The following is a 17,779-nucleotide window of genomic DNA, read 5'->3' on the forward strand; positions in this document are numbered from 1 at the left end:
GGAGACTATGCAGACATGAATTGCTTACCTGTATATGTTCAGAAAATTTTCTTCCAGGTCTACCTAAGCAGAGCCAGTGCAAAAGATAGTGCATAATCATCAGGAAATCTTTGGGATGGAGATGGAATTTAGGGGTTTGGGATATATGCCTTAAATTGGCTTGCAGAGCTCTAGGGGGCATAGTTCTCAGAACTGTAGTGTTTAAGGGTTACTAAGCTACACTGTTTGTTTCTTAGAATTGATGAACTGGAAAAAAAAAAGTCCAGATGCTGTCCTCAGATGGCTTTTCAGTGTGCCTGTCTTAAACAGATTACCACTCTGCTCTAAAACCTTAAGTTTATTGGAGGATGCACTCTAAATTGGTAACTAGTGGCTGCCTTAATAGATTAAAGATGTCCTTTGATGTTTTGAGTTTGTTTGCCTTGGTTAAAGGAATATTTTAAAGATAAACTTAAAACAGCAGGGCTTTAGTTCTTAAAGTTTTATATGAAGCCCAGTCTGACAAGTTGGGATAAATTGGTTGCAAATCACTTAATTATAAAAGAAGCACGTTTGTGAACAGTAATGAATTTTGTTCACTTCTGTTGCATTATCCTGTCTAAAATGTTCTGGTTTAGACGGTGAATCTAATTAGATTTCTGTGATTTAATAAATGGATGTTCACTAGTTGTAATTTGTAAGTGACCAAGCTGGAGTCACAGTAGTCCCTTTTTCCCTGAAATGCTGAATAGTGGTTCCTGTCATCTACTGTTACATCTGTAAGTACTCAACAGCTTAAAAATACACAGACTTCCCAGAAATTGATGCTTATTTAATTGGTGGATATGCTTGAATACTCAGTTTTAAGTTTATACCTGGCATAAAGTATGCAAGTGCTACTTTCCAAGGCTTTTAATTCCAACTGCAGAATATTTCAAGATACTTTCTAAAGCATAAATACTTTATAATTAAGGGAAGATGAATTTTGGCATTAAAGTTGGGAGGGAATATTCTTGAACTGAATTACATCAGACCCCAGTGTGGTTATGAAGGAGCTACAGGTTATCCGTGTAGTATGAACAGCAGGCATTGATTTTTGCAGAATTTATTCTAAAGCAATTTGGTCTCTGCACCTGTGTTACTTTTTAATGACTAAAATTGATCTTCAGTGCTAAAGATACAGGTTTATTTCTTGTGGAAAAGTAGCCGGAAGGGGTAAGGGTGGCATACCAAACAGCTACAACACAATGGAGTGAGACTTCAGTCCAAAGTGTTGACCTTCTGGTGGCTGTCCTAAAAGCATACTGCTGAAAGCAGCTCTTGATACGGGGGGAGGAAAGTCAACTGTAGATATTCTTGCCTAGTGCAAGTTGTCGGGTTTGCTTTGTAAAAATGAAGCACCAGCTGCTCTGCTTTTTCCAAAAAGTACTGCTCTTGCACCAGAAAACAAAACAAAACATGGAAATAAAACCAGTGATTAATAAATACATGTATGCATAGTACATAAATCTGTGGGCTGCGGGGAACATTTTGGCTGTGGGACTCTTCTAACACATCAGAGGCAGTTCTGAGATAAGAGTGCAGTCCAAACTTCACTCGGTACTCCACTGACATCATTACCACGTTGGTGGTTTATGCATGAGGTTCAAGTCAGGACACAGCCTAAACCCGTGTCACTCACAGCACGCATTTGAAAGTTTAACAAACTACTCTCTTGTTTTTTCCTGATTCTCACAGCAGTTTCCTCTGGAGTTGCTGAACTGTTAGTAAAAATTAGTGACTGCAATTCTATTTTAATTGTTGGTATTCATGGTATATCTGGTGTTCTATACTCTGAATAGAACTGATACCGCAGTGGGGTTTTAATACAAGCACAAGTAGTACCGGACAAAATGCTTGATCATCAAGATAATGTTCTGCTAATACCGTAATTGCCCTCGCAAAGCAAGCCTTTCCTTTTTTAATACTAGGGAAAACTTGCCCTTTAGTGCTCTGCTGCACTTCCAGAATGCTTATAGTTTGTTCTTGAATTGCCCAAATGCAGTTGGATTTGGAAATGGGACTTCAGCTTCAGTGGGGAGATGTCACCTGCTGCTCTACCTGATCTGGCAAAAGTTGAAGCTTAAAGTAACGGTTTCTTCTTTATGCTATCAGGTATTTTTATAGCCTGATCACAAGAGTTTCCAATCTAGAAGGTGGTGTTATAAATAAAGCCACTGATTAGAAGCTGAAGACCAAGTCAGATTAGAAAAAAGTGCAGACTTACAGGCTGGGCATCAGGTTGGCACAATTTACTAAATGTTCTGGTGCCCTCTTCAGAGAGAGTGACATTCAAATATGATTTTTCCAAAATGGATTAAAATAGGAATAATTTGTCTTATGTACTGCCTAATACAGCATATACTTTTCCTAAATAAAAATCTTAGTTCTGGCTTTAAAATACTTTGCTCCCAGAAAGCTGATTTTTTTTCTATTTTTCCCTGTCTCCTTGGTTGTCACTGATGAGAATGCAACATGAAAAACTTGTGTATTATTTTCTTCTACCTCTAACAGTTCTTAGGCTTGGATAGTTAGACCTCTGCATGCACTGTGCAGTAAGCTCCAAGGATAATTTCTGCCTGTCCAGAATAGAGGACAGCATGTGGTAGAGAAGGCTGTTTTGTGAATGCTCTCTAATCTGTAGCATGTGTCATCAATGCAAAAAAATTAATTGTCTCAGAGTATATTGGTTTGCTGTCTTGGCAGTAAAAGCAAATGCTGTTTTACTAGTATGGTTAAAACTGAAGAGACCACTATTTTAGTCTACATCTTCTCGAAAATAAATCCATCTTAACTATCTTTGGGTGTAAATTCAGGTTTACAGTGTGTTTCACAGTCACTCCTCATTTTGATAACTTGACACTTCTGACCTTGTATGAAAGAGTAGGTGGACTTCTTGCTTGGAAGAGCTTCTGATTTTTACAGCATTTTTATTATGCCCTACAAAGGAGATGTTATATTTAATTCCTGTAACAACAGGTTAAATTTGTGGTCAAACACAGTAGGAAGACTGGGTTGTATGTGAGAGGAAGATGAGTTTGTGAGGTGGGAAGATGAGCTAAGCTGAGTTTGTTAAAGAAGTTTAGTATCAAAATCATGCTGCAACGAATCAACTCCCAGATAGAAGCAATTCATTATGTTCAGATGTAAATTGCAATTGTTACGGTCTGTCCAGCAGAAACAATGCTCAGCTCTGTCTAGGGTCCCATATTGTGTTACTTAAGCCTGCTCATTTCAGTTCTTAAACCTTGTGGTGGTATCTCTACTTCAGGGATTTTTGATTGCTTGTTTCAATTGCCTCCGTTTCATAGGCAGTTTATTAGTAAATACTCCCCACTGGTATGTATTCTAAATTAGAAGGTAAACTCTATTTTGGGGCAAGAGTGGACTTTGAAATAACAGATTCTTTAAGAGGCTAAAGATCTCATTAGGAAAAGTGGCTTAAATAACTGTACCCATAATAGTATGTAATGTTGGAACAGATAAAATGGTTGTTAACCCTTAATGTTTTGGCAAAAAAAAAATACTCTTTTCTTTTGATGGCTTTAAGCAAGTGGCTTTAGGTTGTTGGTTTTTTTTCCTCTAACTTCATGATTTATAGAACATGTCTCGTCACTTTGTAGCTTCTTGGACTGATGCAGCCTTCAGAACTCAAGTGCATTTCTTCTGTAGGAGTCTCCCAGTAACCGTCTCTAAGCTCTGACAGTTCTGAAAACAAATGTTTAGTATGACTGCTATCTTGGGAACTAGTAAAGGGATATTGGTGCTCAAATTAAGTATTTTGATAATGAATTGATCATTCCAGGACATGGTCACGCCAAGGCGTTAGGCTGGGACTTAATGCGTTCTACACTTGAAGTCAGTTTGAAGACTTGGATCATTCAGGCTCACTTCCCAAGTCAAATCTGGCAGTCTGTGTGCTGGATTGTCCTTTAAGGCTGTTGTTCACGAGGAAGCCCTCTTTAGGGAACTGCAGTCACATCTGCAAAAGGCACCTGTTTTACTTGAAGTGTGCTCCTCTGCCAAGTAGAGTTATGCCAGGCTTTGAATTGAACATGTGTAAATGATTGCGCGCACATGGAGTGGAAATTGACCCGTAATACTGCCATGGCACTGGGAGGAGTCAGATAAGTGGGGAGCTTTGAACTCCAGAAGAAAGGCTAGGGGGCTAGGTGCAATCAAGATAATATTTCTAGGTAGTTGTAAATAGCTGAAAAACTCAGTATCTGCAGGCATTGAATTGTTCATATTTTCAGTGAGGCATTATGTCTTGTTTAAAATAATTGACGTTCACCTTTAACTTGTATTGCACCTAAATGTGACTCCAGTTTCTATCAAGGAGTAGAAACTGTAAATCATCTGCTACAATACAGACTCACGTGCAGTGGCTTTCTTTGACCCCTTTACATGGACTAGGCTTTTTTAAGATTCCTTTGTGGGATAAAGCTCGGTATTATAATGCTAAAGTACTATTTGGTGCGTGAACAAAAGGATTGTGAGGAAGGCTGTAATGATTTGAACCAAGCCCTGCTTTAACTGTTCCAAGAAGCAGTCACTTCTATAGTTACAGAGGCTGTTTTCTTGGTTGTTAAGTATTTGTCTAAGCTATGCTTTAAGAATATGTATCTAGATGACTTCAAAACCAGCTTATTTGATTTTTTTTTTTTTCTGGAGCTGCCGTAGAAATCAAGTGACTACTTAGGATTATTTTTTAAAAAATAATTGATGAAAATACTTCTTTAACTGACTTGTGATTCTAGGCTTAAAGCTATGAGATTATCTAAAGTTAGACTGTAGCAGCTCTGTATTAAGCAACACAAATATGTATTCTAATTTCTTGTTGTCTTCCAAGTTATGGCTTTGGGTAATACTTGTAGTTGTTCTGTGGTCTAAAATAGTTTAATAAAAAAACAGCAAAAACAACACAAGATTGTGTTAAAGTGTATGGAAAAAAGCCTTCTACTTATAGATGAGATCATTGCTAGACTGCTCCCCCAAAGAATTTCCTGTCTGTCATAGGACAAATTCCTATCTATAGTAAGTTTCACTTATGTTCATGAAAGTGTGACCATAAATGACTTAGTGTCATAGCTGTTTTGCGGAGAGCTGCTCAAAATAGTTCTGTAATAGATCCTGATAGAAAGTTGTTTTTTTTACATATTGGAAATACCTTGAATGTTTTACTCCAGCCTTCTCAAATAGAGATGGTGAGGGAATGTAACACATCTTACCTTGAATTGTTGAAATAAACTTAGAAGCAGCAGTATTGTAACATTAAATGCTTCAGCTCTGATGACTGAGGCAATAATAATCATGAGTAGCTCTTGTGGCAGTGTTGTTGCTTGAATATCAATCTACAAGAGCAGGAGTCTCTCCTGGCACATCAGATTTTTGTGAAGATTGTGTTTGAGTTTGAATGATTTAGAGCTATTCAGTAGTAGTGGACTGGGAGATGACTCTTGCACGCTTCTGTCCAGTTACTTCAAGATACTTGTCTACAGCTGCTTTTTGTATGAAGAAGCAATGAAGACTTCCACATAGTCTTGGCAAATGTGGTGGTGTATTGGAGTGGGCCGTAGCTCTCCAGCTGCTGTAAGAACTACAAAAATGTGTCCGTGGATTGACAAGCATTATGCCCCGTCGCACTGAGGCATTAGCCTGTTGTTCAGTGATATCTGAAAACCAGCTGCAACTACATGTCTGCATATGAACTTCCCCACAATGTCAGGAGAGCATATTGAATACTTTTGCCATTTTTGGCTGAGGTCACTGTTTGTCTAATGCTATTTTCTCTTGCTGCTCAAGGGCATGGTGGCTTAAATTAGTTTTCACATGCTATAAAGATACAAAAAGACAATTTGTGGCTATTTATGGGATCCCTTCATATACACATGCTGATAAAAAGATGCGCAACTCCTCAAGCTAAACTGCTCTGTCTCTGCTGGTTTTAATGGTTGTTGGGGCTTTTTTGATGTTATAAACATCATGTGGTGCAAATTTACTTAACGTTCAAAGTAGCACTTAATTCTCTTCAGCGTTTTGTTCCTCAGCTTTCCTGTCTGAGTGATTGTATGTTCTAAGGCTGTAACACCATTGCTGACTTCCTCATGGCATTATTTGTTAACGTGCATTATTGCTGTTAGTTGCATAAGCAGTTCCTGCAGGAATTGCAGCTTGTTTTAATTTTACTGCAGGGACACAGCCCATTTACTGCGAAAATCATCTCTTATTAGCTAGTTATTGAAGTATTCTCCCTTGTCTCTATGCATTCTTTTATAATAAAAATGAATTTAACACTTGAATAACTGCATTGCTAAATCACGTTAGGAGTAAATGTGATTATATGCATTGGTTAGAAATGCTGATGTGTGAATGTAGACCCCCCTCAAACATCGGTCAGAAATGTGACAATACACTTTTTTAGCAAGTTAAGTTGCTTGCATGCAACTGTTTATTTGAAGTAGTGACAAAATAGCAAGGCTTAGTTCTTTTACTTTCCTTAAAAAATAGGAAAAGCTCTAGATAGGAGAAACTAGCAAGATGGAAGGATTAATTCTGGGATGATAAAGATGCAGGAGCAAAACTGGCCATGCGGCTCTGGCAGCTGACTTCATCACTCTGCCATCTTTAGGAGTGTGCTGTTAACTCTTCTACCATCTGCTGCCTTGGTATCTCAAACACTTAATAGAGGAGGTGGTTCTTTATTATTATTATTATTTTCATCCAGTGTTGTGCTGTACAAAATAGAAATGTATGACAAACACAGCATAGAGTTCTGCCAAAATTTCATGGGGATTTGGACTGTGGTATATTTCATAGAGTAGCATTACTGAGAAGTAAAGCTAGTTTATGATCCGAATTTAGCTCTCAATTCTAAAATATCTGGCAGTATTCAAAGGATAACATTAAAAGAGCAGATCTGCATAAGCAGTTTCTAGATAAATAAACATGGATAATGTTCTGATCTTTGGAGAACAGAAAACTGACTTTGGGCATAAAGAAAACAACCAGAAAACTGGCCAGGATGGTCTTTCTGAAAAGGGAACTTGATTCAACTTATAAATAACCAAAATTTGTAGCTATGTATTCTGAAATTGGTATCTTTCTCCTGAGAATGTTTTCCCTTTGCTGTAATGTAGTCATGTGATTAGAAAAACAAAGCAGTGATTTGCAAAATGTTTCTTTGAGGTTGGGTAGGGGTAGAGATCTTGAAGACAAACATAAAATTTCCGAAGTGCACATTGGATACTCACAAAATCAGAGTATTGCAAACCACAAAATCTGTAAGAAGCTGTTAATAATCTTAATCACCTAAACAGTTACTAGAAAATTAATTTTCCTGGCTGATAAAGCTAATAGTTTGGTTAGAAATCTCACCCAAATAAATTTTTAACTTTGTTTTACTCATTTCTTTGTAGTTGGAGACAAGGTTCCTGCTGATATAAGAATTACGTCTATCAAATCTACAACTCTAAGGGTAGACCAGTCAATTCTCACAGGTATGAGTTCTACGACTTTTGGATAATTATGCATATATTTGGAAGTGATTTTTTTTTACTGTTCTAGAATAATATAGACTCTTTCACCATGGACAAGCCAGAAGCTATAGAACTACAATGTTGCGCTTAAGTGCAGTGTATTTCTGATCTAGTTACTGAAATGATAGTGGTTGAATGCGTTGACAGTGTCACTTGTGTTCACAGTCGTGGGATGAATTTTTTCTGAGATTTATAATACCTTTTTGGTATCTTTTGTAATCAAGAAGCACAGGAATCTTGTGGGAAACAATTTCTTTCCTAGTTTATGCATTCTTCTAGGTCTGAACATCCTGTCACTGCTTGAATATGAAAGTATGGAAATCTTGCTAAATGTCTTCTGTAACATCAATTTTCTCTCACAAGAGCTTCTAAAATACAGGCAGCTGTTAAATTGCTGTTACTAAAGCCTTATTTGCTGAAATTCTGTCCATGAACATTCATGTGTTTTCCGATACTAGCTCTCAAGCGCAGGAGCTATATTTAGAGCACTTTCAGATTAGTTGAAAACAAAACAAAGTAACAGTACTTCTGAATATAGGAAAGAAGCTAGGAATCAACCAAGCATGTTATAAGAGTTTTCTCAGCTGGAACATGAAGATCTATCTGCCTGTTTTGGTAGCATAAATAACAAATGTCAACTAGCTCTGAATTTTGAAACAGTAAATTATTCATCAAAAATTTATTTTTGATCCTTAAATTCATCTTGAAAAACAGGCTGCAAATTTTCTCAGTACATATCCTGAATAGCACAACACTGGTCAAGCTTACTTATGTTACAAACACTCCATGTTTGTAAAGCTATCAGAGCTGGAAGAAGTAGAAGTAGTCACCTGGAAGCTTGCATAAAGGGAATAATGAATTCTCTGCCATTAGTTAAATAACTGAAAATCCTTTTTTTTAAAAAAAAAAAAAAAAAAAAAAAAAGAAAACATTTTTTCAGCCTATTTTAAGTTGATGGTTGAGTCTTCTAATTAATAAAACAGGACTAAAGTCTAAGATGCTCATCAAACCTTTTAAAAGTAGGAAGCTTTGGCTCTCTTGGGCTTACAAAAAGTGGTATGCTTTTAGCTTCAGTCACTGAGTTACCACTCTTTTTGAAATCTGATGTAGTAATTAACATTTGTTCTTACTAAGAAGAAGCTTTGTATTCCTGTGTGATGTTTATGGAAATTGAGACATTCAAGGTTTTTATGGAAGAGATTTCCAGCTAAAGGAGTTAACTGACAGATGGCTGCATAGTGTTAAAAGGAGAAAATCAAGGTTTGCCAATAGATGCATAACTGGTAACATGTAATTATTTAAATGAGAATGTAACTCTTCCAATGCATAGAAAACAAACGCTCATGAATGCATGAGAAGCACACGACGACACTGAAGTAGAAACTTCTTGGTGAAATAATGATGAGAGGTCATCTGTGACGCAGTAGATCCTGCTATGTTAAAGCAAGGAGTGGAGTGACTGCCTATGTGAACACTTTAACATCTCTTAAAAGACGTGGTTTATGCTTCGTTGATTCTAACCCTATAAAATATTTACTTAAATCCTACCTTATTTTCATTAAAAGCTAGACGTTCAATTCTTTGGTCAGTTGAAATATTTCCTGTTTCACTTAAACAATTAAAATAATTTGAAGAAAGCAGTTTGACACGCAGTCTTTTTAGGACTGAAGTTTATAACTTTTGATTCCCTACAGGACTCAAGATGATGCATGTATAATCTCTTCTTAAGGCTATTATCTTCATTTTAGGTGAATCTGTCTCTGTTATTAAGCACACTGACCCTGTACCTGATCCTCGTGCTGTAAACCAAGACAAAAAGAACATGCTATTTTCTGTAAGTTGTTTTGAAAGTTCTAAAACATACAAAACAATACAGATAAGCTGAGAAACAGAAGTGAGGGGAATTTAAAGTCTGAATCTAAAGGCCATATGACTTTGCTGTATTCTCTGAGCCATATGTATGTAGTCTCCATGTGCATCAAACGGAATGAATTAAAAGTTAGAAGTAACTTGTATTTAAAAGCTGTCCTTAGGGAAGATGCTTGTTGAAACCAGTTTATGTGAGGAAATTCATTTTTGTCCTTTACAAGAAAGTCTTGAAGGCTGGAGTACATGCACTTTTAAAGTATGCCTAACTACTTTCTTTAAAGTAACTCGTTCTCAAGACTGATAAGAATGCGTACCTGAATTGTGCTATTGTGTTTGTAAAACTGAGAACTAGCTTGATAAAACAGAAATACAGAGTTGATTTGGAATTTGTTTGAAGGAAATGTGTGTGAAAGGCATTCAATAACTCTTACTGTTGAACTTCTTGTAGAAAACCGAACTTCTTGGTCACATTAAACATGTTCACACAGAATCCCACAGAGCATGTCTATTACTCACAGTAAATGACATTATTAGGATTGGTTCTTGCCAGGCTAAAACAAAACAAATCCACATAAGATTCCAGGAGAAATAGGTACTGCTTACTTAGCAGCTGGGTTTGATTTTGATGCTTATAGTAGACCAATATGGGTTTGTATTGGGCCTAATTTGTAAATAGAAATTATTCTATGCTGGAATATTCTCTTGCATATACTGGGAGAATGTCATTCTTCTTTTCTCCCTTTTCCATATCCTAACTAAAACATGTTCTCTTAGTCTGGCCTTGTATAAGTGTGTGTTGGTTTATGTTTTCTTTATTAAAAGAAACTGTTTACAGTTTGAATGCAAGTTGCTTTCTCTTCCCTTTATGTACATTAGGGTACTAACATTGCTGCTGGTAAAGCTATGGGAGTGGTTATTGCAACAGGAGTAAACACTGAAATTGGCAAAATTCGTGATGAGATGGTGGCTACTGAACAAGAGAGAACCCCTCTCCAACAGAAGCTGGATGAGTTTGGAGAGCAGCTGTCTAAAGTCATCTCACTTATCTGCATCGCAGTTTGGATAATAAACATTGGTCACTTTAATGATCCAGTTCATGGTGGCTCCTGGATTCGAGGTGCTATCTATTATTTTAAAATTGCCGTTGCTCTTGCTGTTGCTGCTATTCCCGAGGGTCTGCCTGCTGTCATTACCACCTGCTTGGCTCTTGGAACCCGCAGAATGGCCAAGAAGAATGCTATTGTTAGAAGTCTTCCCTCCGTAGAAACCTTGGGGTGCACCTCGGTTATTTGTTCTGACAAGACTGGTACCCTGACCACGAATCAGATGTCAGTCTGCAGGGTATGTTGAATTGGCTTGCTCTGTTTTTCTTTCTCTCCTCAGCCATTCAGTTTGAATAGTCAGCGTTGTTGGAATTCTTTTGATCAGGCGTTTTTTGGTTCTCATGTCATGAAAATCTTGCTTTATGTTCCCAAGATAAACTTCTACTTTTAATTCAGTTTTCCAGCGTGTAGTGTTTAAAGGCTTTTATCTCTTCCCTTATTTAGTCATGGTCAAAAATAGCTGTACCCACATTTGATGGAAGGAAAGGTTGTTTGCAAGTAGCTTCCTATTGGCTCTCTATAAGCACGTCAGACTACCGGCAATTAGTATGATTTGTCCAGTTTCAGAAAGTGGTAGGATGTGTATAAGCGTAAAAACATTCACCTCTACCTAGGAAGATGACAATGGTGGAGAAGCTTAGCAATGAGAAAAAGGCTTACTAGCAGTAGCTTGGATGGTCTGAGTTATCTTCTCTACTGTTTCCACCTTTATTTGGTTATCTTCGCTAGCCGCTGTTGCTCTGATGTAGATCCCTGTATTGGTTTCACTATGTATGACTAATCCGGCAACTTGAGGTGCTGTTGACCCCATCACCTGCACTGCCAGGGTCCTCTTCAACGTATGGTGCGCTTTTATGTAAGCATAAGTGATGTGTGCGCCTCCCTTTCTGCTAGTATTCATTCTTGTGCTGATTAATTTGAGATTTTTATAGCTAGTCACTTAATACAATGCATGTTATGTTTCTAGTTCTCCATGCTTCCCATGTACTTGATATTCTGAGTAGGAATTTTATGGAGAAAACATGAAGTTCTTTTCATAACTATAGATGTTCAGCAGCATAGCAAATCTATGATATCAAATGTTTGTTCAGAGTCATTACATCGGGTTAGAATTCCAAATGTGTAAATGTTGAGCACTACAGACTGGTATTTTTGGCAAAAGTTTATAAGCCTTAACCACTTGATTCTCATGTGATTGATTTTTCTTTTTAATTGGTGGTTGACTTATTCTACATGCTTAAGTATTGTAGTATTTATACCTAAGAGACACAAAGCAGCTGCTCATCAGTATTCCAGAGGAGGTTACTTGCAGTAGAGTTGCATAACTGCCCTAGTCTTTGCAGAGATTTTTCATCACCAAATGCAAGCTGCCAAAAATGAAGATGCCAAAAGCAGAAGGCTTCATGGTTAACTCATTTACGAACCTTCAGATGTGTTTACGTAAAAACTCAAATGCTCTACTCCTTCTATTCAGAGGGCTAAATATTCTACATCTCCAGAAGTACAACTTACTGGGTCAGGCAGCTACAGAAAAACCTTAATTTCTTTATTTTGCAAAGCACAGCAAAATCCTAATATCTGGAAACTGTGTATTCAGTTTCACTTGAAGCAGAGAGATTACCTAGTTTAAGAAGTATTTTTACAAGAGTAATTCCCTTTAGAGTTACAGTTTTCATAATGGTAAATAGTAACTCCTGAGTGTCCAAAGGAAACTTTTCCTAAATATTTCAGTCAAAAGCAACGTTTCTCTAGGAGATTTGAAGTCTTTTTTTTAATGTCCTCCTGCCCTCTTATCTCAGACAAGAACACATTTATTCTCTTTTGTGGTCTGTTAATTTATCTGCTTGTTTAGCTTTTTGGTTTTTAAAATTACTTTGAAGATTGCAGGGACTCCAGACATTGCAGACCTAAACATTAGGCCGTATTTTGTGAATATGCTTGCCTAAAACATAGGGCAGCGCAGTGAGGAGAAACTAAGATGTTAAGATGAGGTATAGCAAAATGGCTCATAGTAACCAACTAATAAGAAGTTTTGTTAAAATATGCTATCAATCAGTGAGGAAACTTTCTCCTCTACTACCAGCTAGTCCTGGTAGAGTATGACAACTTCTGGTGCCATGTTTTTATCTCCATTTTCACCAATTTAAATCTGCTTGCAGCTCTCCTAGAATGGAAACGGAAACAAAGGAAAGATGAACGGATGCGTGTGTCTTTGAGCACAAATTAGTGTATTCATTTGAAAATAACTTCAGTCTGTGCTGTAGGGGCACTTGAGCTGTCTGAATGGTTCTAATCAACCAGTGAAGATTGATTGTAGGTTAAGTCATTGCAAATGACTTAAAGAAACAGGGTAGGAAATGCTTTCACTGGTGTTAAGGGAAACTTGTAGTCTGCCTCTTGCCTCAAACCTTGCCTGCTACATATAAAAGCTTCTGTTATTTGTAGATGCTTTGTATTTTTGCTTTGGTAAGAATTGTCAGTGTACAAGCTGTCCCATACTGCTTTTGATTGGAACTGCTACTTCAAACATATACAGAAGAATTAATTTCTGAGTCTGAAGCCAAGGAAGAACTTAAGTATGGTCAGGATTGTGAACTAGTCTAGTCCTAATAGCTGATGTTAAGTGTACGCTCTATAGGACTTTTTTTTAGCTCTTTGATCTACTTGTGCCTCAATTGAGTTTTCAAATAAGATCTTCTGAACTGAAATGCTGTGTTCTGTACTTCATGCTTCAGTACAAGGAGCTGTTCAAACATGTATGGGAGTGAAGTTCAAAGTATTGTCTGGATTTGTCTAGTTTGTTTACTGAACATGGACTTGCTTCTTGTACCTGCATACTTAAGGTTTAAATCTCATGCATTAATTATTTTTCAAAGGCAGTAACGCTTCTAACTCTAATTTCAGATGTTTGTCCTGGACAAAGTAGATGGAGATAACTGTTCTCTGAATGAATTTACTGTAACTGGTTCAACATATGCTCCAATGGGAGAAGTGTAAGTGTTAAATTAAATATTTGTCTATTTACTCCTTGACTGTTACTTTGACTTGCAAAGTGATGTGTATAATACTCAGTAATTGAAAATTCAACCAGTGAGAGTGCAAACTGCCTCAGAGAAGCTAGTTTTTTTTAAGTATCTTATGAATGTGCTGAAGCTTTCTTAAATTTACTGTAAATTCCTCTGTCCTGCCCTCAGCAATTTGTGGGACTTGGTGCCTCTGTACTTGGACAGGTGTAGATGTTTGTCTCAGCCTGTGGCATTTGAGCTGGTATTAAACCCCACTAGCTTTGAAAAGGCACGATCCATTTGTTTTACTTTAGCAATTTCAAGTCTTTCCCAGTGGGATAGATGGTTCATCCTGACAGCTTCTAGAATCTTAGGGTTCTGATTCTAGAGGGAGAGCCTCTTTCTATCAGGCCAGCCTTTCACATATTTTTCTCACTTCAGTTTTACAGAATTAGAAACTAGAACTAGATTCAATTACTTTAAACATCCCGACCTTATGGAGTTTCACATACAGGCCTGTGACTTCATGTAGTCTTCAATCTCAGTAGCAATTATCCCTCTTTATGGTCTTAACTGCTATCAAAATTAATGTTCTCAGCAGCTGGAAATCTTAATTCCCCAAGTCTCTTTTTGTTTCAAAGCTAATTGCTGTCAAATGCTTATGCTTCTGTTTCAGCAGACAGAATTAGACAAGGTGACACTCTAGATCCTGAAAAGCATCTAGCTATTATGCTTTTGCTGCTCTCTCAAGAATTAGAGATAAATGAAATAATAAAATTCAGTGAGGTGACAAATGTGACTATAAGAGTCATCAATGTATGTTAATGTTCTATTTTTACTTGCTAAAGCTGGGGAAATATGAACAACTGTGTGAGTAGCACTGCATTCATGTACATAGCATTTTGTAGTGACTGATAAACTTTTCTAGTGATGGATTTCTCAGTTAGGAGACTGTGTCCTGAGGCCTGACAAAACGCTCTAAACCGTTTGACAGCATGCATGCTAGTTTGCAAAATGAGTGCATGAAAGTAATGGTGATTGTTAAGAACTGCAGCAAAAGCTAGTGGACTGCATTTCTTCACTTGTAGCTAATCAAAAAACCTGAAGCTTAAGAAAAACCTTCACCTAGACCTGACCCCAGCAACTTTGATTCCATGTGTACTTGTGTTACTTCAGACATTGTGATTGCTGATAAGGAACAGGTGGGGGGAAGCTGGTATAACAAGTTAGGGATATTCAAATATGCTGGTTGTCTGCAAGTTCAGAGCAGGTGAAAGCGGGACGTACCAGCTGTGATAGATGATGTGACAAACAGAGCTGCTGAGAACTTTAAGAGTTTAGAGCTGCTAAATTTTGCTTATGACTGTAGGATTATATGCAAAATGGAACTTTAAAGCAGGATTATTTTTTAAGATGCATTTTGTTCATACGCTATTATGCAACACTGAATCTATTTGCAGTACTACAAGAGACTGAACAAAAAGCTTACATAATTAGACGTCATAGGCTAGGTTAAGCATTCTTATGGAGCAGTGATCCATTTCTTTCTATCAGACGTTTTTCTCCTTGAGGGCTTTAATAAGAGCCGTTACATGAGAATTATGTCTTGCTGATTCTGGTAAAAATAACAGCATTGAGCACTTCTTATGATTCCTTTATGTTTACTCTAGAAGTGTGCTGATGCTACAGAAAATGAGTTCATTTATTATCCATTTCCAAATGTGAAAGCAAAGAAGTTCCTTTTATTTGTGATGCCTGAATGGTATATTGCTTCAGGAAAATGTACCTTTGCTTTTCCTAAAGAGCTCAGATATCCATCATTAAGTGTATATAACTACGAGAAAAGAGTATTTCTTTGCTAGTGGAATTTGTATTGTGAATGACCTAGCTTTTCGTTGGTTTAGGAGATATGCATACAGCACAGTTTAATTTTTAAGAAGTTACAAAGACCAAATCTACTCCCTGTCCAGTTCATGCATAGCAGTAAATCTGCGGTTTGTGCAGTGAGACTAAGGAAGTTAAGCTCCTAATGTATCTGGCAGTATCCTTTTCCTTGGAACTCCCCTCCAAGTCGTACATGCTGTAATAGTGATTTCATATTCTTCTTTCACTGAACTCTTTACTTCTGTTTTGTGTTGCTGTATGACTGTCACTGGAAGAGATAAGGCTTTGTAATTCAGGTAGTAATTTCATCAGTAATGTTGTTCTGCTCGTTTCTGTCAGACCTAAAATTCAGATTTCACCTTTATCAAATTTATTTTTATTGTATCTACTAACTGCATCTCTTTAAAGATATTCAGATTCTCTGGTGAACTCTAGTTCCTCCTTACTAAGCATTGTACTAAATGGCAATACAATAGAAGGTTTAAAGAGGGGAACCATGAAATGCTAATACTAAATAACTAACATAAATTTCCCCCTTTTTCATCCTCTGGGAAGGCATAAAGATGACAAACTTATTAAATGTAGCCAGTACGATGGCCTTGTGGAACTTGCAACAATCTGTGCGCTCTGCAATGATTCCTCTTTGGACTACAATGAAGTAAGTACATATCCTGGAAATATCCTGGAACAGAGGGGAGTGTAAGAATGAGGATAAATGTTTGTTCTCATCTGTCTGTGTAATACCTTTCAGTGGTAAATCCCCTTCTATTCAAGGAAGAGTATTTAGGTCTTCTTAAGTATTAATTCTGGGAATGACTTGTTTGTTGAACACTGAGGAAACTTAAGCCAAGGCAGTAAGTGTAATCTGGAACTTCTCTTACTATGGAGAATGCACTGCCACTATCTTGCTTTGCCTTGCCTCCTTAAGGTTGCTACATCTCAAAATGACTTAATACTTGATAAAATACTGACATCATTCTCTGCTGGTATTGAGAGGAAAGGCTTGAAATCTTCTACAAATTAGACTCCTCAAAGTTGCTTTTTAAAAATAGTTCTGCTTGTTTCATAAGCCATATTAAGATTTGTTAAGCGTTTTTTTCCCATTGCGAAACTTGAACTTTGTCTCCAGTAGGTTCCAGTTGAGGGTTAAAGTAAACTCTTGTGTTTGTTTGCTTTGTGTTAACTAAAGGCTAAAGGAGTATATGAAAAAGTGGGTGAAGCTACAGAAACGGCACTTACCTGTCTGGTTGAAAAGATGAATGTATTTGACACAGACTTGAAAGGACTTTCTCGAATTGAACGTGCAAATGCTTGCAACTCGGTCAGTACTCTTTTATCTGGAATTTATTGGGGAGTGAGTTTTGGTGTGTGTATATATATATTATCTAAACATACTGTTACTGTTGCATTTTTAAAAGGTGATAAAACAACTTATGAAGAAAGAATTCACTCTGGAATTCTCAAGAGACAGGAAGTCTATGTCTGTCTATTGTACACCGAACAAACCAAGCCGCACATCCATGAGTAAGATGTTTGTTAAGGTAAGTTCTATGCTGGAGAAGTGCACTTATGCCATCTTTGCAGCCATTCCGTAACAATAGAAATTAAGGCCAAACTAACTGCAGTTTGGACATGAAGAACTTCGGTAGTTTAAGCAAATGCTGTGTTGGGAAGGATTTTTTTTAACTAAGATTTCTTTCTTTTTTGCCTCTGCAAGGGTGCTCCTGAAGGTGTAATTGACAGATGTACGCATGTCCGTGTTGGAAATGCTAAAGTAGCATTGACCCCAGGAATTAAGCAGAAAATAATGTCTGTTATTAGAGAGTGGGGAACTGGTAGAGACACATTGCGTTGCTTGGCTCTGGCAACCCATGACAATCCACCTAGAAAAGAAGAAATGAATCTTGAGGATTCCTCAAACTTCATTAACTACGAGGTAATTTCAGTAAAACGTCCTTTTAATGTTTCTTCCTCTCCCAAACAGGGGAATGGTGACTCCTTATGTTTGACCCTTTTCTTCAGGTAGTTAAAGCTGCAAATGTCTTACTGGCTGTTTTTGATGTCAGACACAATTAGCCACATCTATGGAGGGAATTGTCAGTTTGTAGAACAGATTATACGTAGCTTTGAAGAAATTCAAAGGATAAAATCTGAATATTCTGTGGTTTCTGGTAACTGTCCCCCCCCTTTCTTTCCCAGTTAATTTTGGGTTTAAAAGAAAAATCTGCATTTGTTCTCAATGTCTGGTTATATGTGCTTAAAACAGGAGAAATCAGCTAAAAAGCCACCTACAAGTTATACTGTTTTGCATATATGCATACAGTCCTGAAGGTCATAACAGCGTAAACTGTTTCAGAGACTG

The 17,779-nt window shown here is 37.2% G+C and overlaps 1 protein-coding gene across 2 annotated transcripts in view; it reads left to right on the forward strand.

The window, feature by feature from the left end:
• The window catches only part of ATP2A2 (ATPase sarcoplasmic/endoplasmic reticulum Ca2+ transporting 2), a 45,167-nt gene that overhangs the window by 16,353 nt on the left and 11,035 nt on the right, over positions 1–17,779 (forward strand). For both annotated transcript variants that reach the window (XR_004754849.1, XM_035340882.1), the window contains exons 6-13: positions 7,437–7,517; positions 9,305–9,390; positions 10,302–10,766; positions 13,433–13,521; positions 15,973–16,075; positions 16,607–16,738; positions 16,836–16,958; positions 17,135–17,353. Coding sequence is in view for 1 of the 2 variants with exons in the window: in XM_035340882.1 (XP_035196773.1) it covers positions 7,437–7,517; positions 9,305–9,390; positions 10,302–10,766; positions 13,433–13,521; positions 15,973–16,075; positions 16,607–16,738; positions 16,836–16,958; positions 17,135–17,353 (1,298 nt within the window). In the remaining variant the exon portion in view is untranslated. The remainder of the gene's footprint in view (positions 1–7,436; positions 7,518–9,304; positions 9,391–10,301; positions 10,767–13,432; positions 13,522–15,972; positions 16,076–16,606; positions 16,739–16,835; positions 16,959–17,134; positions 17,354–17,779) is intronic.

Source organism: Oxyura jamaicensis, chromosome 15 (assembly GCF_011077185.1).
Source record: "Oxyura jamaicensis isolate SHBP4307 breed ruddy duck chromosome 15, BPBGC_Ojam_1.0, whole genome shotgun sequence".
Taxonomy (NCBI): domain Eukaryota; kingdom Metazoa; phylum Chordata; class Aves; order Anseriformes; family Anatidae; genus Oxyura; species Oxyura jamaicensis.